We start from the raw sequence: 26959 nt of genomic DNA, 5'->3' as shown, positions 1-26959 counted from the left end.
GCTGGTTTTTTACAGACGGCTTAAATGTGTGTACCTTAACATGCTTCATGGCGTACGCGCACATTTGGAAGCTTATCTGGAACTAATCATGGTCTACTTCACGAATGCAAAGTACTCAGATATCTATCTTATAAATGGACTGGCTCGGGGAAATGCGGTGGAAGCTCGGCGCTTGTGCCAGGAGCACTTTCCTCAACGACAAGTTCCCAATCGACAAACTTTTACGGCAGTCGACAGACGCTTGAGAGAAACTGGGAAACTTTAACCGTCGGAACATGAACCTCGTGCTGTGATTGTTCCCGAGGATGTAGAGGACAGCGTTTTGACAATTTTCGAAGATGATCCAACAACCAGTACCAGGAACGTCGGGCGGCAATTGTGCGTTAACCATGTACTCGTCTGGAAAATCCTTCGAGGACATCAGTTCCACCCATACCATTTGCTAAAGGTACAAGCTTTAAACGAAGCTGATTATCCGAGACGGGTCGATTTCAGTGGTTTGTGGCACGGGTAAATGACTTAGACTTTCCGCGTACTTTGCTAGTTTCCAACGAGGCCAACTTCTCGCGTGACGGGATACTAAATTTACATAACTATCACGAGTGGAAGCAACAAAACCCGCACGCGACCACTGTCATGAAACATCAAGTTCAGTTTAGTTTGAACGTCTGGTGCGGAATTGTAGGAGATCATTTAATTGGGCCTTACTTTTTGCAACCGAGGCTAAATGGGGAGGCGTACTTGACCTTTCTGCGTGACAATTTACCGGAGCCCTTAGAAGACGTACCTTTACGACTGCGACAAATAATGCGGTTCATGCAAGATGGCGCACCGCCCCATTTTAGTCTTCAAGTTAGAGCATATCTTGATGTCGCGTTGTTGCGTTTTCCCCGCAGGTGGATAAGTCGAGGCGGAACTGTTACGTGGCCAACAAGATCTCCCGATCTCAACCCATGCGATTTTTTTTTCTTTGGGGCCATCTCAAGGACTTGGTATACCGAAGTGAAGTTCGTGATGTCAAAGACTTACGACAAAGGATAATTGATGGATGTGATAGCATCCGTAACACGCCAGGAATCTTCGAACGTGTTCGTGAATCTTTCAAACGAAGCGCGCAAGTTTGCTTAAACGTTGATGGTGCCCATTTTGAACAATTTTTGTAGAACAATGTAATTGGGTTTCGTTCGAATTATTGTACAAGTAATGGGGTTCAATTCGAATTATTGTACAAGTAATGGGGTTCGATTCGAATTATTGTACAAGTAATGGGGTTCGATTCGAATTATTGTACAAGTAATGGGGTTCGATTCGAATTATTGTAAAAGTAATGTGTCTAATTGAAATAAAGACTAAAAGACTGGTCAGTTACCAGTACATCTTAACAAACAAGTAACCGATATCTACTTTCCTTACCTTTAATTACAATCATTAATAAAAACAAAGGGATTAACGCTTTTGGCCGTTTAACTCGTACACGGTCTTCCACTAGGTTTGAACTTATTTCGATCATTGCCTTATGCTCAATAATCGAAAACAATTGGGTCAAAACCACAATACTAGTGCTATAATTCTGCAAAATCTTGTTTTTCGGCCTACTTTTGAGAGCCCATAACGTCGCAACGGAGCGCTTTACCCCAAAACGTCATAGGACCTTTCGAACTCCTTTTGACCCAAGGAACGTGCCTGTTAATTTGTGCCAGACTTTCCAGAAACACCCTGTATATATATTCTATAGACTTTCCATTAAGGTATTGTAGAAAACAGTAGAATCACAATTCAAACGCCTTTACAAGATTTTCTGAAAACTTTAATAGAAAATTAGCAAAACTCGTATAGAAAGTTGTGGAAAGTTGGAAGTTAAAATAATTTATAAAATTTCTATAAAATATGCTTAGAGAATATTAACATAACACTTACAGAAAAACGCATGGTTTCTGTTTTATATAAAATCTATAAAATGAAGATATAGAAAGTTTATAGATAAGTCAATAGAAATATCAATTGGAATAGAGCCCCTTACGCACTACACTCTATTGAATTTTATATATTTTTATGGAAATTTCATAGAACATTTTCGTACGGGCAATAGTCAGTGAGAGGGCTTCAACTGGACTTCAATTAGCAGAGGCAGCGCTGACCCCGATTCTGCTATATTTTAGCCAGCTGGTTACCGAGTTGCAGTTTTTTTAGCCATATCGTAGTATACGATAGGCTCTTAGTTTGAGTAGTAGTAGTAGTGCCCGGGGTTGTCGCTTCGTTATCGTCAGATTTTAGCTTAAAAGGAACTTTATATTACCACAACCCACCCATAGGGGTTACTGGGCTCGGTTAGAGATTTAATTATAATTAAAATTTTTTCAGGTCAGACCCGGGAATCGAACCCGGGTCGATGGCGTAGTAGACAAACGTTCTAACCACTAAACCATAGAGACTTGATAGAAACTCCGAGTTTTTTATTATTTATTTTTATCTCTAAAATGTCGGGGTGATATGGGGTGGGGTACCTCTTAATCTGAGGGGTCGGAAACTTTTGAATTTTTATCTGTGGGGTCGGATACTTATGGAATTGTATGTTTGGGGTTTTTATATTTATTTTCTTTTTATGTATGTGCTAATTAAATAGATAACGATTTTTCTACCGCGCTCCTCATGTGTTTCGTTCTCGTTCGGTAGCTATCGTCATCTATGTTATATTTGACTGGAACGTTTTGGCGGTTAATTCAAATGTGGGTTTAGATAGAGCTAACATAGTGTTAAATGAGCGCTATGCGTTTGATCATTTTAGCATTGCTAAAGGTAATTCGAGGGGATAATCACTAAAATGCGTGATCACTATAACTAAACTTTCTCTTTCAAAAGTTTCTGGGCATAAGTCCTTGTTAGAAATTTATAAGATGCGATAAGTGTGCATCGGCATAAGTCTATGTTGTAAACTCATCGAGGGGATTATCACTAAAAATTATCTGTTCTTCGATTCGCCGGAATGTTAGAATTACAGCATAAGTATATTTATACGGTTATAATTTAATCACTGTTTAGAGTGGGGAATCGAGGGGCTATTCACTCTGATTTTATGCACGGTAAATCATTTAAGCATAGTAAAAGATAGCGCTATTCACTCATTAGGGTAAGGTATAGAGGGGGTTATCCACTCATTAGGGTAGGGTATAGAGGGGCTATTCACTCGAACGATATGGCTACTATTACGAGCCCTTGGGCCGTCTTGTTATATATATATTGGATTCATTGCTGCACTATTACTGCCTGATAGCCCAAGCGTAGCGAAGAAGAAAATTATTCTGGTTTTTTTGGTAAGGCTCGTATCCTTTTTGCAAGCCCACATTTGACTGGTGTAAATAGTACTTCCACTTTTGTGCATAGAAAAAAATATAAAATAATTGGAGTTTTATTTTTACTTTTACTTTTGGCCCGTTTTGGGTATAGAAAAATACGATTGAATTGAATTATCAATGCGATTGTCTGTTCACGTAAGTACTTTTAATAAGTGATATTAGGATTCAAGTGTATTTATAGTCTAAAAAGTCTATCTGTTATATTTACGACTTAATAGTGTTCTTTTCTAAGGAAAGTAATTGAATGTATAAAACTGTAGCATTGAAAATTAAGAGCTAAAATTGAAAGTCGTTAAGGCTCGCCATAGAAACTTAAGGCGCGATAAAAGCCCGAAACCAGCATTTGAACATGTAGCTCGAAAACCAAAAAATTAAGGCTCGCACTGCCCTTATATATAATGCATTATATATCAAAAATCTTAGTTACGACAACTAACCAAGTTTACTATTATTCAACCAAAAGAAAAATAATGAAAAAGCGTTAAAAAAGGTCCTCATAGCGGATGTAGTAAGTCAAATTTAAACAGAAAATTTTATTTATCACAAATATTAATTAAACGGGAAGATATCAAAAGAACGAAGCTATTTCAACTTCGTTATACGATATCTCTAAAAATCGCATTATTTTCACCTAAAGCAAAAAACATGAAAAATCGTTGGGTCAAAGGTCACCGTAAAGGATTTAGAAATCCAAAATTAGACACAAAATGGTGTAAATTATAATATTCAATTAAAAAGGTATATATCAAAACTTTTAGACACCATACCTTACGAAGTTTACTATTATTCATCCACAAGGACAATAATAAAGGGGAAAAAGGGTCCCCACAGCGGATGTAGTAAGTCAAATTTGAACTCCAATTTTATTTATCACAAATTTCAATTAAACAGGTAGACATCAAAAATACAAAGCTATTGCTACTGCGTTATACGAAACCTTAAGGAATGGTATTATTTCCAACTAAAGCAAAAAAAACATGAAAAACCGTATGTTCAAGGGTCCCCACAAAGGATGTGAAAATCCAAAATTAGACACAAAATGGTGTAAATTATAATTTTCAATTAAAAAAGTATATATTAGAAATTTTAGATACGACACCATACGAAGTTTACAATTCACCTGAAAAATAGTGTAAAATGGGTGATATTAAAATTACAATTCGACAGGGATATATCGAAAATTGATTTTATTTACTTACAATGACTACTAAAAGGGCCGGATTAAGCAATTTTGCACCCGGGGCCGAGATAGTGTGCGCCCCTTTAAGTCGGTATAAACGGAACAGCAAATGTCCCTAAGGGGGAATAGTTAAACTCAATGCGCCCCAACAAGCCTTGCGCCCGGGGGCCAGTGCTCCCTTGCCCCCCCCCCTTAATCCGGCCCTAACTACTAATATTCATCAGTAAGTAAATAATGAAAAACCATTTGAAAACGGAAATAAAAGTTTAAAGTTAAAGAAAAATGAGATGTATTATGCATTTCAATAAAAGAGATAGATAATAATAATAGTAATCTAAGCTTTGTCTACGAAAGGATTTCCACACTAAGCCTTTGGCTTATTTACAGGTGGGTCCCTTTACAACGCATAGAGGGGTGATGGCTAGCCCCTTTGCCACAGCTAACCTACAGCGCCCTATACTAACTATTACCGTTAACCTCTGCAAGTTTTGATATTCGAGGCTCTTTTAATGTGTTATACGATACCACCGGAAATTATCCAATTTTTATCTAAAGCAAAAATATAAAAATCTATTGGAAGAAGGGTCTGCAAAACGGTATCGTTCCTTTCAACAGAAATCCCAATGGACCGAAATCCCATTCGACCGAATATCCCGCAAGGATTTTAGATTTCCAGCCCAATGGCCAGGGCCGGATTAAGGGGGGGGTCAGAGGGGGCACCTGCCCCCGGGCGCCAGCAAAATAGGGGCGCCCAAGATGTCTGGTGATACCCAAATCTGAGCGATTGTTTTATTAAATTTTCGAAAAACTCAAAAACATGACGTTAGTTTTGAATGATTACGGGACTGTTTTTCGTTTTTAAATAGGTATATTAGATATCGAGACCAATTTATTACACCAAATTAGTTGGGAGGAGACGATAAATAGATTTTCCGAGTCTAAATCTAGAAAAGCCTATTCAAAGACATAGGCAGGGCTGATACTAAGTCACTTTTTTCAAATTCGGGTACTTAAAGTCACTTTTCCAAAAATTAGTTACTATTTGTCACTTTTTTTGGATTTTTGAGTCTTTCGGTGTTATTTATCTTCTCGACCACAAGGTTAAACGTAATATATTTGACTGTATGACGGTTTAAACGCAAAAACAGCGAGATTACAGTTGATCAAACCCAAATATTTAGCTTAATATTTATAATCAATCCAATTCAAATGAATGTTTTAGTTTTGATTTAAAACGACATCAATTACTTTGCATTCTGAGCTGTGCTCCAAAATGGTTTAATTCAATTTCGCCGTAGAAATTTTATGATTGGACCTTTCCTTTGACTGGAAATATCTAAGCCCATAGATTGGGCTTAATTACGGCACCGACATTTAAAATATCTTTAACTACTGAAAATAATTATGAAAATCGGTCATGTCTGAAAACATTTCATTTAAAGTGCCCTTATTTTATAGCTTAATTTGCCCTTATTTAGTCACTTTTTGCTTAATATTTTTAAATTTATTAGTCACTTATTCAACTAAAATTGATCGTATGAGTGAGTATCAACCATGCATAGGGATACTTTTCACTTAACAAAATTACAATAGGGAGCTAACAGCTGGCTAGGGGGAAGAGATAACCTGACGTCACGCAGCCGCCCTCTGGTTGGCATTTTTGCGCGTAGAATACTGTTTCCAACCGTTAGGGGGGATGAAAGTCCAGTAAGAGATAGAAGGGTGTGACGTTTCAGGGTCAGAACTGTTAGCTCCCTATATTTCTAATAAAAACAAAATTGTTAAAATTTCTAGCTGGTTTTTATAAATTATGAGGCCAAGGGAGGGGGCGCCCATCGAGCCACTGCCCCCGGGCGAAAATCTTCTTAATCCGGCCCTGAAAATGGCTATATTCCCGATGGACCGAAATCCCAATCGTCCGAATATCCCGCAATGATTTTAGATTTCCAGCCCAATGGCTATATTCCCGATGGACCGAAATCCCAATCGTCCGAATATTCCCCTAAAAAATACATGAATATAACTTGAAACACTGAAGCCGTCAGCGATTCGGTGGTGTATTGGATACGATGTTGGACTGCGAAGCGATAGGTTGTTGGTTCGAATCTCCGAAAGGTATGTTAATAATATTAAAAGTGAATGTTTCGTGATACTAATTAAATCGCTCGCTTTCTTTCCTTTCAAGGCAAGAGATATATAGAATTAGTAAACAAATTGTGCTTAAAATGAAGTACAGTCTTAATGGTAGTTCCATCAATGTCTTTAAGTTTTAAATTAAAATTTTAATATTTTGGTTTCGGGTGGGTTAGGTTAGGTTAGCTTAGGTTGGGTTGGGTTGGGTTAGGTCAGGTCAGGTCAGGTTAGGTCATGTTAGGTTAGGTCGGGTTAGGTTAGGTTAGGTTAGGTCAGGTCAGGTCAGGTCAGGTTAGGTTAGGTTAGGTCAGGTTCCAATAATTCGTTGACACCTTTTCCAAAATATGCTCCTTTTAATTAGCTACCACCTTTTCCAAAACATTCTCCTATTAATTAGCTGCCACCTTTTCCAAAAGATTTTCCTATTAATTAGCTGCCACCTTTTCCAAAATCTTCTACTATTAATTTTGCTGCAATCTTTTCCAAAACATTCTCCTCCTAATTAGCTGCCACATTTTCCAAAATATTCTCCTTTTAATTAGCTACCGCCTTTTCCAAAATATTCTCTTTTTAATTAGCTACCACCTTTTCCAAAACATTCTCCTATTAATTAGCTGCCACCTTTTCCAAAACATTCTCCTGCTAATTAGCTGCCACATTTTCCAAGATATTCTCCTTTTAATTATTTACCACCTTTTCCAAAATATTCTCTTTTTAATTAGCTACCACCTTTTTCAAAAGATTTTCCTATTAATTAAAAATATATTTAATGCAAAGCCACACAGTATGTCTTCTTCCAGTTCAATAGAATTTCGGTCCAATGGGACTATAATAAAATCGCACCTTTTGGCTAAGTTCGGTCGAATGGGACACCACAAAAAAGCCGTTCTGTCGAATGGGAATTCGGTTCAATGGGACCAAAGCTGTAAAACAGGTGTAAATATTCACAATTGGACAAAATATGGGATTTTTATTAAACAGGTATATATCAAAAATTCTAATCATTTTTTTGCGTTTAGTTGCGGAAGGTTTTTAATATTCATTAAAAGAAAAAAGACGAACAATGCCCATCTCGGGTATAAAAATTTGGATTTATTTTTAATTCTAATAAATTAAGGAGATGCAAAAAGTGTAAGTCACGATAAGTCAAAAATTGTTGGAATTAAAATATTGTAGATGTAATAAATCAAAGAAACACAAAATAGAATTTACTCTAAATATAAATTAAACAGGTATTTATCAAATTTATGATTTTTTAAGTGCAATATATAATATCTAGCTACATCCTAAATAAAAAAATATGAATAACAAACCATTGGAACACTTTGCACTTTCTTAAGGAAGTAAAAAATTAGCATTGAAATGGGCTCTTTGAATAATTTAATATAAGAGGAAGTTGTTAAAAACCCTATTTTAAGTTTAATTAACGATGCCTTTCGTAAATATATCCTTCTAACCTTTGTCATTCTTTAGAGTGTATTATATTATAAATATTGAAATATATTATACAAAAACGAGGTTTTCTTCGTAGTCCTTAAAAAAAACTGTACATATAGAAAATCCTTGGCGACACTTTTTCAAACCCACAAAGGCACAGAATATAGAAATTATTACTGTATTACAATTAGAATATAAGTTTAATCAATTCGAGAAATTTGGTTTTAATTGCGTAGTTCAAGCATTCACTATGATTCGAAATTTTACAACAAAAACGTCTAACTCGCAAAAAACTATCCACCTCGTAATGTTAAGCTTCAAAGTGATTAAAATTACGATTTCGGATTCAGCATAAATAGAAAATCCCTGTGCTCTAACCTATTTAATTGTGGAAATGCATAAAAAACCTTTCTTTTAAAAAATAGTTCTGTACAAATTTAATTCTTGATTCGAATATCAATCCGTTAAGCTATATTATATAATATAGACAAAAATTCTATTTTTGGCTATATTATATAATATAGACAAAAATTCTATTTTTGGCTATAAAAAAATTCTAAATATTAATGCGGGAGTGAAAAGGGATTCAAGCTGGATTGATATTTCTCTTTGCATGAGAAAACTCCCAATTTTTAGCTTCCACAATTCATTTTTTCTCTGGCGCGCGTTACGGTGAGCAAACGAGACGAGTTTATAGCCCTTCTGCCTCCCCCCGTCCCGACCTTCTGAGTTGAGACTGAAGCTAGTTTATTAGCGATTTCCACTGACTGCTCCAAAGAGTGCTCTCAGTGTCAGGATGACGTAACTGCCCTCAGCGAGTTTTGGAGAGAATAGTTTCGTCAGTGGAACACGATCGAGAGGTCAGAGCGCGCTCTGAATAATCAAAATTGGCGCCGGAGACGAAATTGCAATAAAGTGTGTATATCTTGACGCAAATGGGCCGAAACCAATTAATAAAATTAACATTTCAATTAATTTTCAAAAAATCTATTTTGAATAATGATCGACAACGTCTCTGATATAATTATTGATTTTAGGAAGAGGCGTAATATCTTTAAAGTAATGATAAAACCTCGTATTCTTCATCTTCAGAACTTTAAGAAGATGATTCCAGAAATAAATAAGCATAAGCGAGAGCCTGTCTTCTATGAGATACCCCATGGTCCGCCATTTTAATTTTATTACGTCATACTCGAGCACCGTCGCTCCGTCGAATTTTTCAGAGCACGAAAGAGCAATTCTCGGGCAGTTTTTGGGGTCAGTGGAAAACGCGATTCTGGGCGAGTGTTGCACTCGTGTTCCCAGTGGCGGACGAAAACGCGCCGAGAGTGCACTTAGAGTGCTCTAGTGCAGTCAGTGGAAATCGCTATATGTTTCTCTCGGCGCAAGCGCGACGTTTTAAACTTATGTTCCACAGACCGATTTAAAAAGGGGGTTTAAGCAGACAGAGTGTACCCTCTTTCTCACCGGATCTATCTCTCTATCATTCTACTGAGGACTGCGGTCCCCTTTGACGCCCCTTTTGATATCGGTCTATATTCGTTAAGTACCGTAGCATTGGCTTTATGCAATTTTCGATTGTCATTAAATTATCTGAAACTTATTATAATATACAGTACACTGATCTTCACCATAAAATAGTGGGTGTCTGCTATTTGTCCCGCATCTTTTCGTTAAGCAAAATCCAGCACTGTGAATCTGGAGCTTTATGTTTTTAGTATATCTATAATGGCAAATATTTCCCACGATGTGTAGTACGTAGTTTCCAACCAAAGAAGTTAAAAGAAAGGAATGGAGTCGGTAGGTCAGGGTTTGGTTTGGATAACAACTTCCAGTAAGAAAACGTGGCGCTAACAAGGCGGTAGGAATGTAGCAACCACAGTTTATTGGAAGGCAGTTTCCAAAAATCCTTAATTCTTGAATCCTTTTGGGTCTTCAGGTGTTTTTGTTATACTGCGGAAGGCAGGGATCAGGAAAAGTTTCCATTCCTTACTTTTATATTATTTCTTCCAACAGACCATAAGCATGAGCATAGCCCACGCGCTTGCTTTTATAGCGGCAGCAGCTTGCGTCGTGATGCGCGTGATCGACTGGGCTATGGCATGATAGAGGAAAAAAGGGAAAATGCCCATTCAATTCGTGTGTATATTAAATTGTCGTGTATATTATTATTCAAAAAAACCTTTTATTTGAAATTTAAAATTTACACCATTTTGTGTCTAATTTTGGATTTTTAAACCCTTTACGGGGACCTTTGAGCCAATGGTTTTTCATGTTTTTTGCTTTTAGTGAAAATAATGCGATTTATCTAGATATCGTATAAAGAAGTAGAAATATTTTCGTGTTCTTGATGTCTTTCTGTTAAATTGAAATCTGTAGTAAATCACATTTTGGTTTAAAGGGAGACTCTCAGCTGAAAATCTTAGTGCCATGTTTTATTTTTTCCTGGTTCGTTTCAATTAAATGTGAAGTCTCAAATTTGTTTCGGATTTTTAAAACAACATTTTCAATTATTAATTAATTAATTAATTTATCTCTGTTACCACCATCCCCGCTGTTATACCGCCACTAACTATTAGCCAATTCACTTGCGACCCTGCCGATATTCAACGCCTTTTGTCCCATTTAAATGTTAATAAATCCCCAGGTTCTGATGGCCTCCACCCCTAACTCTTAAAATCCCTTGCCCCAATTTTAGCCCTGCCGATATATCTCCTCATTTCACAATCCTTTACATTGTGCACTGTCCCTTCCATGTGGAAGGAGGCTAACTTAACACCAATTCACAAAAAGGGCTCGCGCGCTGACCCGTCTAACTATCGTCGCATTAGCACCCTCAATCAGGTATCTAAACTATGTGAGAGTCTCGTCCACGAACAGTTCCGTTCCTACCTAGTAGGAAAAGATTTCTTCTCACACGCCCAGCATGGTTTCCTACCTCATCGCTCGTGCTTAACGAACCTGCTCCATGTCACTAACGACTGGACGCAATGGCTCGATGCGGGCCGCTCAGTCGACGTTCTTTACTTAGACTTCAGTAAAGCCTTCGATTCTATTCCCTATAGCGCCCTCCTATCGGCCCTCTACGATGCTGGTGTCGTGGGCGAGCTCTCAAGTGGCTTTCCCAATACCTCACTGGCCGCAAGCAGCGCGTAGTTCTCCACGGATTCACGACTGATTGGCAGTGCATTGAAAAAGGGGTCCCACAGGGCTCCATTTTAGGACCATTACTTTTCAATGTGCTTATTAACTCAATGCCTTCAGTTGTTGCTAGCTCTTCCTTAGTCCTATTTGCTGATGATGCCAAACTCTACCATCTCATCGATAATTCAGCAGACAGCGCAGCCCTCCAACGCGACCTCGATGCGGTTGTCCATTGGGGTAGGGTTCAAGGGCTAACATTTAACACTGCGAAATGCAAGATTCTCCACCTTGGCCGTAAAAATCCACTATTTGATTACACGATAAATAATGAGGCTATATCTATGTCCACCTGCGAAAGCGATCTGGGCGTCCTTATAGACCCCCTGCTTAAAATGTCAGCCCACTGCTCAAAGGTAGCTAAACGGGTGCGGAGCATCACGGGCCTGATGCGACGCAATCTTCATTTCCGCTCCTTACCCCTAATACAAACGCTTTATTCTTCCCTTGTTCTCCCTATATTTGACTTTTGCTCCCCAATTTGGTCACCCCACCTCTCTACTGACCTTCGCACACTACAATTGGCTCAAAATGCGTACTCGAAGCTCCCCAATCAAATCTGCAATCGCCCAGCCCCGCTCAGGCTCTCATTACTACACCTTGACCCTGTCGCCACCCGCCTCAAAATTAATAATCTCTGCCTCGTTCACGACTTTATTCATGGTCACCTTGCCTCCGCCTTCTCCGACTATTTTACCCGTAATTCAAGCACTCGCACCCGTGGTCACTCTCACAAATTATTTAAGCCTAGGGCTCTAACTACCTATCGTCAAACTCATTTTACTACTGCCGTCATTGATGACTGGAACTCTTTACCCCCTGATCTCGTTACTATTACCAATAAGTCCCAATTTCGCCGTAAATTATCCGAGTATTTTAAGTCTTTACCTCAGCTTAGTTTCTTGATCGTTTGTTTCGCCATACTTGCCTCCCCCTATAGCAGGCCCTCCATTCCAATTGTATCTTAACTTAATTGTTCTCTTTAAAAATGTATATATATATTCTATTATCTCTCATTGGAAACGCATGTTATTATCACTGCTCACGCTTAAGCCACTCAGCTGGCTCTGTGGGCAATTGTCTTGTATAATAAATAAATAAATAAATAAATAAATCGTTGCCGGTTTTAAAATAATCGAAGGGATATTCACTAAATCGTTTATGGTCGAGGGACCTGCGCTTGCCAAGTCACGATAATTTTGATACGAACAAAGATGTATAATAATGATAGAGTCAAAGAATATTATAAAAAAACGTCTTGGTTTGGACCAAGGCCGAAAAAACAAACGATATGTGTGAGGTTTATCATTTGACTGAAGTTTCAGATATTGCAATTGTTTTAGTTATTTTTATCCATTTAATCCTTAATCAGTATTAAATTCAATCAACTGATTTTACTGTTAATCGATCCATTCCCTCTAAATTAATTTAAAAAATTACATATCTACGCTTTTTCAAGAACAATTACATTTTCCGAAAACATTTTATCATGAAATTAATTATTTTGAAGGGAGGACGTATTGAGGTGTCAATATAGAATATTTGAAATATTCTACTGACTTTCTTAAAAGAGCAGGTGAACTTTGACATAATTCGAAAGGAAAATGTAAATATTTAATAGTGGATTCCAAACAAGGGTGTTGCACTAATTTATACATTTAATTTCGTATAACGAAATGCTACATTTCTATTGTCGCCTCTATAAAGAAAATATTGCACTGCAATTTCCCTCTCCGTGCTTTAGAATTTCTTGGTCATAATTCAGTCTTCATTTGAAACGTCACCACCCCTTTCTACATTGTTGGCGCTACTTGTACACCGGTTACGTATTACGTTGTAACGAGCCAAATCCTACAATCCGTACTTTTAAGCTATTTCGCGAGGTAGAGCATACATCGTGCTATTAAGGCCAATAGATAATAATTAAAGAATACTTTACGTAAATTAGTATATCCTTTATTCATAACATAAAACTCCCTTATCCGTATGGGGATGTGTTGTCCTGATCCGTGACCCGGACCCCGCTAACTGCTCCTAATCCATGCCGCCGCTTAACTGCCCTTAACTAAAGGTTGACCGGGCTTTATATACTAAATACTAGTGTACGTGCGGGGTCAAAGTTCGGGTCACAACGGTACCTAGCGCCATCTGGCGGTGGCCGTTACATATTCCCCCCAACACATTCCCATAGGATAAGTATACATAAATACTTTTAAGGTTAATGATAATATATATAACAAAATATAATTGCATTAAGTAACAAAACTAGTTTAGAATTTAAAATTTAGTATAGTATTTGAGTTAAAAATTGGTTGACATCCATATTCGTATTGACTCCAACGTCTCTCCTCGAGCCTGTAACGCTTGGGATACTATGCGACTCGTCGTAATCGTATTTCGGGCTTGCGTATAACGCGTCGGTTTCTTGGTCGGCGCTAGAGAAACACACCGCCGTTGTCGACTCCGCTTACAAGGCGCTTGACTCGGTCCCCCTTCGAAGGAGGGTAACGGACCCCTGGAATACAAGTCCTTCCGTGGTTCTGCATTCCGGAGCCTGCGATGTCGGTAACTCCTCCGGCGGTTCAGGTTGTGGTAAGGTATTCGGTCTCGATGATGCTGACGAAATCCTCCAATGTCGGAAAAAGCTGACTTTCCCAGGAGTTCCGATGCATTAGACACCATTGATGAGAGGGACCGGTGATACTCCTCCAAAACGACCCGGAGTTGTTTGCGCAGGAAACTTGCTGCTTGTTTAGGTGCGGAAGGTGCATGTAAAACACTAGGTTTCGTACTCACGTCCTTTTTCGGAGACTCGATCGGCTTCCTTGAGGCTAAACTTCCATTGTCTGGCACCGTCGTTAGAAGTGGCTGGTCTGTCGGTTGAGCCGTTGGTTCACTGGCTAAGGCAGTGGGGCTCAATATTCCTGTAGACACGGCGCCCACTGTTGAAGGATTGAGGACATGGTGACAGTACGGGCATTCCCCCGGACCTGAGATCGATCCTACGGCTTCCGTTGGAATCGGGACGGGGGCATAGCTTTCCCACAGTTTCCTCAATTCTTCCAGTACGTTGAGGGATTGACACGTAAGGACCTGACGTATCGCAAGGACGAACATCATGAGAATACTTAATCCCATAACGTTATAGGATTCCTCGCCCAATAATGCAGGTTCCGTCGTCATAGTCATTCTTCGCCCAGTATGAGGAGGTGTGTACTGCGTTGCATCCCGCAAGTGAAACGTCAATAGCTAGTGGATGAACACGGGCCACGCGGGAATCGGCCCTCGAACGTAAGGGGAGTAGGCGAGTTAGACCCAAACTAGGCTTAGCTAGACGGACGGCAATTACGGTAGAGTACGGTACGGTAAAACGAAGAAAGATTAAAGCTACAATTGAGAGAGGTAATTACGTTCGCCGAGGCTTAGTGACGTTCCCCCCATGGGCCACCAAATGTAACGAGCCAAATCCTACAATCCGTACTTTTAAGCTATTTCGCGAGGTAGAGCATACATCGTGCTATTAAGGCCAATAGATAATAATTAAAGAATACTTTATGTAAATTAGTATATCCTTTATTCATAACATAAAACTCCCTTATCCGTATGGGGATGTGTTGTCCTGATCCGTGACCCGGACCCCGCTAACTGCTCCTAATCCATGCCGCCGCTTAACTGCCCTTAACTAAAGGTTGACCGGGCTTTATATACTAAATACTAGTGTACGTGCGGGGTCAAAGTTCGGGTCACAACGGTACCTAGCGCCATCTGGCGGTGGCCGTTACAACGTGTAATCCTTTTAGTACGCATAAAGACCATTTCGGAAAACACACAGGGGCGAGGCCACCATTGGGGTATTCTCCCTCACACCAAGGGTCACCGCCAGACTGTGCCAAAGTTCACTACAGGCAAGAGGCTAGTCAAATCTCACTGCCTATAGCGGTGCTTCTAGGCAAGAGAGAGAGAAGACCTCAATGGTGGTATCACCCCTGTGTTTTAATTATCTGTATGTAATTTCCAAAATGGTCCACTCACTTACAAATGTACACCGATTACACTGAGTTATCGGTCCTTCAGGCGCTAGCGAGTGTCAGGCCACAACCGTAATCATTCATGTACACGAATGTTTTATAGTTTTAGGTTATTAATGTTGGCGGGCAAGTCCGGAGAGTCATGTACCGTTCACTAATGTGAAAAGGTCTCGAACTATATGATAATATTGGCTGAGTGTGTTGCGACGGCTCAGATGACCCATACACTGGAACCACTGGTGATTGTAAAACTGTATATATTGGGAATATGAAGGAATGGGGGGGGAGAGTTACATCAAAAGCGCATACATTAAAATAAAATAATAAATTTTTTGTGTGCTACAGAGTGCCACCTACTCAAAGAAACCACACACGATAAACGTTGATGCTTTGTCTTATGAGGACGACATTAGTTTATAAATAAGTTTGAGCAAAATAAGTTATTTATCATAATTTCTTGAACATCAGTCTTCTCAGAAACTTACTACAGATTTAAACTTTTTTGCTGCAAACTTCAAAATTTGTCAAGCCAGCCTTAATTAAAACTATGACCGTCAATGTGCTTTCAAGTTAGTAATCATCGACACGAAATCCCTTCAAAATAATTAATTTCATGATAAAATGTTTTCGGAAAATGTAATTGTTCTTGAAAAAGCGTAGATATGTAATTTTTTCAATTAATTTAGAGGGAATGGATCGATTAACAGTAAAATCAGTTGATTGAATTTAATACTGATTAAGGATTAAATGGATAAAAATAACTAAAACAATTGCAATATCTGAAACTTCAGTCAAATGATAAACCTCACACATATCGTTTGTTTTTTCGGCCTTGGTCCAAACCAAGACGTTTTTTTATAATATCTGTCACTTCAGTCTTAATGTAATTAAAATTTGAATAATTTTATTTTTGCTTTACCGTCAAACATTTGGGGTTGATCTATTTCTAATTGCTTAAAGAAGTACTTAATTATCGTTAATTACATTTAACTTATATCCAATAACATTGATTTTGATATCCATATAATGTTGTACCATAAGTCTATTATGGGGACCTTACATAATAGACTTATGGTTGTACTTTATTTATGAAAGAAGTTTAAAAACGACGGTATTTGAAATATTGAAGAAAAATATTTGTTTCGTAACACTGTATACACATACAGTATTGTCGAGATCAGACCAACAGCATTGAATGTTGCCAGATTAAATTGTTGCTGGTGATTTTACGAACTATGTTAATGATATATTAAAATTTAAATGGAAAAGTTACATTTTGACACATTCCTAACCCTAAAATTTTGTATTTGGAGCCTATTAAATGCATTATAGTGATAATGTAATTAATTTTAGTGTTAAATAGGAAAACGTTTAGGCTGAAAGAACTCGCGTAGTTTAATCTTATTTTCTTATTTCAGTTAAAGCATAAGTTTATAATATATGTTATATAATATAATATAATATAATATATTATAAACTTATGGTTAAAGGTTATCTATAGTTACCCAAAAAACCTGTTGTTTTCGATTAATTTCACGTTAAATATGGTTATTAAGTTGAAATTAACGGCTTATCTTCTTTTATTAGTGTTATTGCAGTTTATTATACGAGTTTGAATAAGATATTCTCCTAAATTGCAAACTTTAGAGGAGTGCCTGTTTGACTCTTGCGGAACAATCACTATTTTGCCCCAAAACTTTTAAATATCGCGCCTTTTCAATGGCTCTCTTTTAAAAATGGGAAAAATGCTTTTAAATGACAATTTAATTAATCGTAAGAATTCAACAGGAAAATGGAGGCTGGGTGAAAGATAAGTGTAGTTTTAATTTTAATTTGTTAGTTTAATTATAAGGTATCCATGAATTTACCCAAAACATTCGTGTTTTGGGCTAATTTCACATTAATTATACTTAAGTTTAATTTAACGGCTTATCTTGTTTATCTAGCGTGGATTTCGTTTATAAAACAAGTTTCAATAAAATATTAACTTTAATTGCAATCACCCTAAAATTTTAATGTATGCGCTTCTGATGTATTTTAACGATCATTTAAATTAATTTGAAAGTGAAATAGGAAACTACTGTGGCTGTACGAAAAACTTGTGATGTTTTAATCTTAATTTGAGCGTGGTTCGTGAGAGTGGATTAAGCTTAAAATTTATTTGAATTTTTTACCCTAATTGCAATGTTTAGTGCAGTTTAATATTTTTTCCGCAAATTCATTTTTTAACCCAAAACTTTTGAATTTCGCGGCAATTATTGTACTTTAAAATAGTTTAAATTAACTTAAGTGTCAAATAGAAAATATTCGACTTTAATGGCTTGGGTAGTTTTAATCAAAATTAAAGAGTTTATTTAAAAGTTATTTGAGCCTTTATCCAAAAAATGTATATTTTGGTTTAATTTCACGTTAATTATGTTTAATTAACGTAGGACTGTGTTTTGGCACTATACATTTAGTGTTATAAAATGAGTTTAAATGTATACTTCACCTTAATTGCAATTTTTAGTGGAGTTTTAGATTCTCATTTTACGCTAAAGTTTTGAATTTCGCGCCTATTAAGGTACTTTGGAGATAATTTAAATTAGCTTATGTGTGGGGCTTTACCAACCGCTTGGGTAGATACAATCTTAATCAAGAACATCATTTAAGAGTTATCTGAGTTTTCATCCAAAAAAATGTATATTTTAGTTTAATTTTACCTTAATTACAGTTAATTACGTTGAAATTAACTTGTCGTCAGTGCTCATTAAGCTTATAAAATGTCTTTTAAAAAATAATTCACCTTAACTCTAATGTTTAGAGGAGTTTTTGATTATTTCCAACAAATTGCGTTAAATTTTTATCATATCCTGAGCTAGGTTTGTGGTAACATAAAGATTATCTATACAATATGTTAATGAATGATGTTATTCTATAGTTTAGCTTTAATACCAGTAATTAAATCAAATACCTTTACAATTCATAGCAATTTAAACCAATAAACAAACGGCAATGTGGACTGTGGAAATAGAAAACAACGTAACCCTCCGTTTCTAACGTGGTTAGGTTGAGAGAATCTGGGTTGTAAACATGAAAATTATTTGACTAATTAAATTATATAACGACACTGTCCTCCTGGATTAGCCAGCACAACTGTTTCTTATGAATTAAACAATCCACTGTTAGTAACAAGTAGTTTATAAAATGATAACGTAACATCACTGTATGACTGATTCAATAGGATCAAAATTGTTTTAACGAATAATCTGGTCCTCTACATTGGTTTAGTTTCAGGAATTATACCACACACATTGACAATTAGTAGCATTTTAGTGAGATTAACAAATAATGAAACCGTTTATACCAGTCCTCAAATGAGAATGTTGACTTAACAGCGCTAACATTAACACCACTCTTTTAACTGCCGAAGGGAAAACAAATTGGAAATTTTGTCATCTTTCCTGTAATATTTTGAAGTCGAATTCTTCACAGGGTGAAAACACTACCGTTGATTTCTAAACCATAATAATTTGGATATATATGCCATTTTTTACTGTCATAGATACAGTATTAAGTTACAAGAAGCGTAAAACCTTGGCCCTAGGGTTGGGATTTGTAGCATGAATCGAAGCAGACTACGTATTTTGTAATTCCAAACAGAGCTGGAAATTAGCTTTCTTATAATCTTTAAAAGGAAAGACACTATAAACACTATAAACACTATATAACATAGAGTAACTAAAATACAACTTAAGCCTTGGCCGTAAAGAACGTCGAAAAGCTTACTTTAAATGATATAAAAACCTCTATTAACTGTAATTATTTACCTGAATTACTTTTCTAGACGAAAATTCGACCTGATAACGACGTATTTCTTATTAAGGGTGCTACAGTTAATTAGAAAATACATATAAAGGTGCTCAAGCTCGGACGAAATACAAAAGTAATTTGCTGGAGTCTACTGCTAAGAAATTTGGAAAATCAGCAAGAAAGCCAACATTTACAATTAGTCAACGTAACTTGTTAGCACCCACAAACCTAGGACCTTCTAGTTGTCAACGAGAACGAAATGAAGAAAATAGGTTTAAGCGCGCTATAAGGTTAGGCTGACATCTGACCCAAAAGTAATTTTTTGACTTACTATCTTAATTAGTTAAATTACAAAAATTAGAATTCATTAATTAAAAATCGAAACCCGTAAGTTTCCCGTTTAATAAATGCTTGTTAATTTAGAAGTATTCCGAAAACTAACTTCGCTATACTTTTTCCGTATGGCCTATGACCATTTCGTTAAAAAAACGAAAATTTTTTAATGCTTTTTCTATGGGACGCTAACCCTAAAAACTGTGAATTTTCCTTTAACATTACGGAAGGGTGTCATGTCATATCTACAAGGGCCTACCGGCCCTGTAGAATTGGTTATTAATTAGGAAAAAGTCTTAATTTATAACATAATTGTTCAATTGGCGATTGAATGAGAACAAAAGGCAGCCTTGGCTCTTCATGGGACCTCAGAACGTTTTACGGCGGAAAGGGCACGAGGCGAGGCTTGGCCCATTTTTGTACATGTTAATGTTTTTCATAGGATCTCACTTCTTTTTGTAGACCCTCTCGTTATACTTCGGTAGTTATATTAAAAAAAGACCCTCTCGCGGTACTTCGTTTGCCAATATAATCGCTAACGTTTGTCCATATTTACGCTGACATACCTCTTTCGACCCGCAGAGAATATGCAATAACGACTGTACGCGATATCCTAATATAAGAATGTAGCATCAGTTACGACACATTTATTTTAAACTACTACTCCTATTAGCTTTAATATATATTTAACTTTCGGTTAACTTTGGACCATTACGTCCTTTCATCAAGAACACACACTATTTTTGTTGAAAAGACGGCAGCGCCATCTAGTTTTAAAATAAAGAACTAAAGAACAATTTTATAAAAATTTCGGGATGTTTTAATTTTTCTGTGCTTTATAAAATAAATGAAAACTAAATCATGAATTTTAAGTTTCTATCTCCCCTAGAAGTACCTTAGAATTTTGATGATCGGTGAGTGAGTGAGAGAGTGACAAAATAAGGTAAATTTCACCTGCGATATTTCGAAAAGTAAATAGGGTAGGAACTTGAAATTTGGAAACCATAGCTAGGATTGACAGTCCTCGCGGCAAACAAAATTTCAGACTTTTACCTGTACCCATCACGAAGTTACAGTGGGCTTAAAAGTGCCACGAGTTGCTTCTAGAAAAGGATGAAGTGCTCGACTTGGCTGGGAGCACTGCCCCCAGAAACCGTTGCCACTGGAGATACCAAAATTATCTTCAAAACACACGAATCATTAGCTGCGATTTTGGGTTACAGAAACCCTCTCAATATACAAGGGTTGAGCAATAATTAAGCGGGAGAGAGAGAGAGAGAGAAAACATACCTGCACGAAGCTTTTTTCGCCTCCCATTTTTCTAACGAGACGGTCCAGATTTGGGTGATACGACACGGAGACATCTATGGACGATATCTCCGGTCTGAGATCAAACCGGATGACGAATCCAATGTGTATGGATCGCACCAAAACCTTAAACAAATGAATAAAAACGTTGTCGTGATATTTAATTTTTAATATAAAAATGAATCAATTTGTTAAATTCTTACCTCCAAATCTCTGAATGTGAATTCTGGGAGCTCATCTCGTCCAGGTATTGGCCCTAGGACGGCCGTGTATCGCAAGATCGCATTAAGTTCTTCACCAACAGCAAGAAGACCCACAGACATTTTCTATTCTCAAATGTGGTTGATTCGCCGAAATTTTCTGTTTCCTAAATGTGGCTTTATCTCTGAAAATAGTATTCGAGAATGATGGTTCTAGAAGGAAGGACCGATACTTTTATACACTATCGCTGGAACGAATAAATTAGTATAGTATAATACATATACAATCTGAAAGAATTCAAACTCACCTATGACAATACCTATAATCCTTATTGATGTATTTTAGTTACGATGGAAGGCGGTAACTTTTTTATCACTAGATAATCCCACCTCGAACTAGTTTCGTATGTGGGTCAAATATGATATTTAAAAATACCATAAACTCATAATCGGTGTTTTCTACGATAAATCACGTAGGACTTATTTTCGTAAAATATCCGATATACATTAAAAACTGAAGAAATGACTATCCACTATTAATTCACCCGCAACGATTAATCCGATACCTATAATCCTTATTGAAGTATTTTAGTTACGATGGAAAGCGGTAACTTTTTATCACTAGCTAATCCCACCTCGAACTAGTTTCGTATGTGGGTCAAATAGGATATTTAGTTTCTATGGTGGATATTTAGTTTCTATGGTAGATCATGTAGGACTTGTCTTCATAAAATATCCGATATACATTAAAAACCGAAGAAATGACTATCCATTATTAATTCACCCGCAACGATTAATCCGAAAACACGTCCTCGCATGTAGTTTTGACGTTTATTAAAATGAAAAAAGTTCGTTTCGACAATATATCCGTAATATATTATATTGAACAGGAAAATAGAATAAACTATTTCTTATACAATATCGTAAGATTTAAGCGTCTTATTTCCGTCATGAATTCGAAATTGGGTCCGATTTAAAAAAAAAGTTTGAGAGTCCAGGAAATCGGAACTAAAATCACATAAGAGGAAAGGTTGTGGTTAGAAGCTTTCATTCTTCTTCAATTAGTCAACGCGTGAACAACGCTAAAAATGGCTCAAGACTCTCTAATTTGGTAATTGGATGTTTTTTTTATTTTACCTAATAATCTGTTATATTTATTTAGCTTTTTATAGTGTTAATGATTTAACGTCCAATTACAGCCCCGATTTTTACAACATGGACGTAGCCGATCCCGTGTTTCATGACAATAAAAGTGGCTTTGACATATTGTTTAAAGCGCCATTAGGATCAACATATAGAAAGAAAGATGGAACTTTGGTCAAATACGCTACTATTTCCAGACAAAACAGCAATGGAAATATGTTCTTAAACATACGCTCTTTCCGTTATTCGTCCGAAATCGGAAGATGGTTACCAACACATGATGGTGTAGTTTTGACCGACGCACACATCGCGAAATTTAATGAAGCGAAAGAAAATATCAGACTTTCTAAATCATTTAGAGGTCATAACAATTTACTTTTGACACCCGCTCAATTAATATACCCACTGTCGGACCATAATAACGATGGAGCGTGGTTAACTGTTTTAAATGCGGGTGTTGAACATAATGTCGCTATAACGCGTCAGAAAAAAAAATCGTGTTATATAACCGGGATAATGATGACCCCTGACGAATGGAATTATTTAAAATATTTAATTCCAACTATACAATTCATATTTTTCCCACCTAAATTGACGGAGGACTTTGAAGCCCAACAAACGTTGGCGTATCTCCTCTTAAGGGAAAGAAATAAAATAGCGGAGACGTCATGTGTTGGTTGTCAAAACTCTTACGAAAACCAACTGGGCCATCTGTGTGTGACCCTAGATTGGAGTGATAGGGTTTCTTCGTTCTATGATCAGGCCGTTCAAAATTTACAGATGAGCGAAGTATTAAATTATATCAACTTTTACCAAAGAGTTTTAAGACGCGCTCCCGGAAACGCTCAAGAAACTATCGACATTATTAATAGTTTGTTAAAGTTAGAAGACTTTAAAACCGACCTCCTGAATCAAAAAAATAAACAAGTTAAAATTTCTTCTCGCTTCTTCACTAGTTATGAAACTGAAATTAAGTATTAATTACCATTTTAAATTTTTAATTGTTTTGTAAGTTTGTTGGTTTTACAACAACGTAATTATATTTTTGATATTACATTTGCAATTCGGGGAAAAATATCCGTTTTTATTTAGGTTTTTTAATCATGATTCCCCTTGTGGAAAAATATTGGTGTGTCTGTTTTATATCAATAAACATATTGAAATATATATATGACGACTCTTTTTATTTATCCTGATCATAAGATGATACGACTCTCATCATAATGGACGCGTTTTATATTCATTGTGTATCAACCGCGTCTTTGGATGTTTTCAATGACAATTCTAGTAGTAAGTTTAAGATTTTATTACCAAAAGAAATACATTTACACGGGAACTATGAATGTGGGTTGAAAGAGTTGATAATGCCTTTGCAATATGAAAATGTCCCGGATGACTGTACCCATTTTCACTTAGTTTCATCTGAAAAAGTTATTGAAAATTCCTCAACACACGTCATGGACTGGGAAAAATTTGGGAAAGGTAAACGGTCCGCGGGGGGTTTGAATTATACAGACTTTTAGAGGAATGGCTTCACAATCTCGGCTACAGTAATTCCGATGGACGATTAAATTTTAGACTTTTTGAAAGTAAAAGATTTACTACAGATTCGAATTCTAAAGAGATTAAAACTATAATGAAAATGTACGCTGAAATTTCAGTTTCAAATGGGGTATAATAGAAATTATTTTTTCGTTATAAACAGAGTGTAAACCATGTTTAGCCAACATGTTTGTAGAAACGCAATAAAACATTAACAAGGACTGTTTGTAACATAACAAACACCAGGGAGTACATAAATGTACAACTGTATGATATAAGGGACTTTCCGACGTAATGGTTTTACCATTTTTCTACTGTGCATTTTGTATCAATATCTAATTACGTACGTTTCAGGCAATGGCTGGTATTGAGGAGCCGAGGATGGTCCAGGCGCGGACTCTTCAAAGTGGTAATCGTCCAACTCAAAACCGCCTGCAATTCCTTTCATTGAAGACGTCGGAATTAATGCAGCTAGCCGGGACTCAGTAGGTGTGAGTTCCCCTGTTTTGCTACTTCCTCCACCAGTTTTGCTTTGCTCCTTGTGTATAGTTGCAACTTTGTTGCGAACAGTACTTTTTAAGGCCTGCCACTTTCTTTTTACTTCTTCGCCCGTTCTATCATGCCCACTAACTTCATTGACCCTGTCCGCTATAGTTTGCCACATCTTACGCCTTTCCTCTTGGGACTTGCCATACTGATATATTAAAAGTAAGGGCACAGCCTCCAGTTGGGTTATTAGGCATTCCATCTCGTCATTAGAATAAGCAACCTTTCTTAATTTAGGTGCCATTGCTCGTACATATAAATAATAACGCTAGAATATATCAGAAATGTATTGGCTAACGAATAAACAGATTATCAATTTATGTATATTTTATTTATTCATTTCACAATTTGGTCGGTAAGCCTACGACATGAACATCCATAAAGAAGATGAAATTAAGATTAGCATTTTAAATATTAGTATAGTACATGGTTACATTGATTTAACCATTTGGTCGGAAGACTACGACGTGAACATAAAGAAGATGATATTAAGATTAACATTTTCATTATTTTTGTAGTACATGGTTACATTTATTTAACAATTTGGTCGGTAAGCCTACGATGTGAACATAAAGAAGATGATATTAAGATTAACATTTTCATTATTACATTAGTACATGGTTACAATAAACATTACCTTGGTTGTCAAACGTTGTCTGCAGTCACGTGCAATGATCAAAAACAAATTCCAAGTCCGAGATTATCGGGGGTTCAGGCACTAGATGGCGCAGAATACCTTAAAAGCTAGGTCAAAGGTTATTGCACTGACCTTTCACAGTAAATTACACTTTTGACTGACCTTGCACGGAAATATAGTTCCGATTGCGTGGGAAACTGAACTGAACCAGAATCAGGTTTTTCTTCCTCTTCTCAAAATCCAACCACAACCGTTATGTGAAAACGGGTCATAACCGCCATCGCCAATTAAAAGGCTCAAGTTTGATTTGGATTGACCAATGAGCGAGCTTAGGAGAGGTAGGAGGAGATTTCTTTGGCAGCTGAATTCAGCTGCTGGTTCGGTGGCTTTTGGTCCTTCAATTTCTTTTACAGTGTTATGAAAATCGCTCCAACCTTCGGGTATTTCTTTAAGGGGGGCAATGTAATGGTATAATAACTGCGCTATATCAGAATTTTTGATCTCTCGTCCGTTTACAAAAACTCTTCCTTCTTTCGACCACCTTAGAGTTTCGCCAACTGAGTAAAAACCTTCTTTGCTCTCCCCTTATATTTAAGGGGGAACATGTCAATCCATTTATCGGTCGGATCCGGCACGATTTCTCGAGAAACTTTATTGTACCTTTGGACTAGCTGTTGGTACATAATCCATTTGAAGCGATCGTCTAACGAATTGTTGTTTAAAACCGATTGATCTCCCTATTCAATTCTTGTATAACGTCTGTCTTTAGAGTATCAACGTGTTGAATATCGGGTTGAAACGGTATTTTCCGTTCATTCAAGGGTACCAACGTCATTTTATGGTACATTACGAACTAAAGGCTCCGATAACCGATGAAAGAAGGAGTACGAGCAAAGAAAGAAGACCTTCCCCTTTTTGGTTCGATAAAATAGCCCTTTTCTTTTTCCAAGCTATTCTTTTACTAGCTATTTTGCGTAAGTTATTCTTATACCTGTACAGCCCACCTTTTTGACTCAAATTCAATTTCACGTTTCCGTGTAGCGTATTTAAAACCAATTCTGATATAGCGTCTATTAAACCTTTAGACGGCCGTCCCCATCCCCTACAGGCACGTCAAACGGTGTCTGCATGACAGGTTGACTGTCATACAAAACCAGCTCTGGCACAGCATGGAGGGCCAGAGACAGACAAAGCTGTTTGTCGATGATCCCTGCAGGTCTCGTGCTAGGGACCTAATTTCGCTCGGCAGATGGGATATTAGGCTGGCCACCGGTCTTTTGACCGGGCATTGTCGGCTTAATAGGCACCTCCATCTGATGGGTTTTGCCGACGACCCTCTCTGTAGGTCGTGTCAGGAGAAGGAAGAAACATCCGCTCACGTACTTTGCGAGTGCGACTACTTCGCCTCGCTTAGATTAGAATATTTTGATTCACACACCCTGGAACCCTCGAGGGTCTCCTCTCTCACGGTGGAGCGAATTCTTCGCTACGCTGCAGCTACAGGCCTATTCAAGGCCTGATTACGAGGATGCACAATATGCCTTTGGCATCGGTGCTAGGGGCGTACCCTCCTCAACAACAATAATAATAATAAACCTTTATCCACGGATCTTATAAAAGCGTGTCTAGGTCCTTTTTTAAGTTTACTCAAGAGTGCGAGAACGTCTCGCTGTGATGTAATCGCACGGCGTTTCATAATTCAAATGAATGCTCTTGTATGATACGAGTCTTATTTATCTCTTCTTGGGCACGTAAACTTCCATGGTCTCATCGGGTAATATTTTTGTTCTAACCCAATAATCTTCGGGGTAGTTTTGTTTAAAGTCCAATAGCAAATACGAATGAGGTTGTTCAGTAGCGTCCAAGTAACTTTCCATTAAAAATTTCGGGTTACGCGGGTACATTTGTCTAGCTAGATAATTTATTTGTAATTTATCTCTAACCTGTTAGAACATTTGTGTTTAAACTTATGTCCCTAGCGTCGCTGGATTTATGATAAAGATTTTGAGTTAAATATAGCACGCTCAAATTACGATGATGACTAAACTTGGTAGAAATTGAACCTATCAAACCTGATTTGTTCTGATCCATTAAATCGTCTATTACTAGAAGACAATTTCGAGAAC

The 26959-nt window shown here is 37.1% G+C and overlaps 1 protein-coding gene and 2 long non-coding RNA genes across 4 annotated transcripts in view; 2 read left to right on the top strand and 1 right to left on the bottom strand.

Annotated features, from left to right (window-relative positions):
• Positions 1-11357: 11357 nt before the first annotated feature.
• Positions 11358-12272, top strand: LOC149640880 (uncharacterized). The gene has a single exon (XM_089850528.1). It carries the CDS (start codon positions 11358-11360, stop codon positions 12270-12272), a length of 915 nt encoding a protein of 304 aa, XP_089706654.1.
• A 4865-nt stretch (positions 12273-17137) lies between these two features.
• On the bottom strand, positions 17138-19432 carry LOC149640879 (uncharacterized). Of its 2 annotated transcripts, XR_016372088.1 has the most exons (4): positions 19335-19432; positions 19142-19275; positions 18286-18999; positions 17138-18216 (listed from the first exon to the last, which is right to left on the bottom strand). It is a non-coding gene; the product is annotated as an uncharacterized LOC149640879 (long non-coding RNA). The 2 variants fall into 2 exon arrangements; XR_016372087.1 differs by lacking the exon at positions 19335-19432 and having other exon boundaries at positions 18286-18976; positions 19142-19271.
• LOC149640878 (uncharacterized) overlaps positions 18988-26959 on the top strand; it is a 43067-nt gene continuing 35095 nt past the window's right edge. Inside the window, exons 1-2 of the long non-coding RNA XR_016372092.1 lie at positions 18988-19129; positions 19198-19732. This is a non-coding gene — a long non-coding RNA (uncharacterized LOC149640878). The remainder of the gene's footprint in view (positions 19130-19197; positions 19733-26959) is intronic.

Source organism: Phalangium opilio, unplaced genomic scaffold, assembly GCF_054372755.1.
Source record: "Phalangium opilio isolate 3A_F unplaced genomic scaffold, DU_Popi_V2 ptg000092l_1, whole genome shotgun sequence".
NCBI classification, from domain to species: domain Eukaryota; kingdom Metazoa; phylum Arthropoda; class Arachnida; order Opiliones; family Phalangiidae; genus Phalangium; species Phalangium opilio.
Note: the sequence above shows the minus strand (reverse complement) of the source record. Positions and strands in the feature narration are given on the sequence as shown.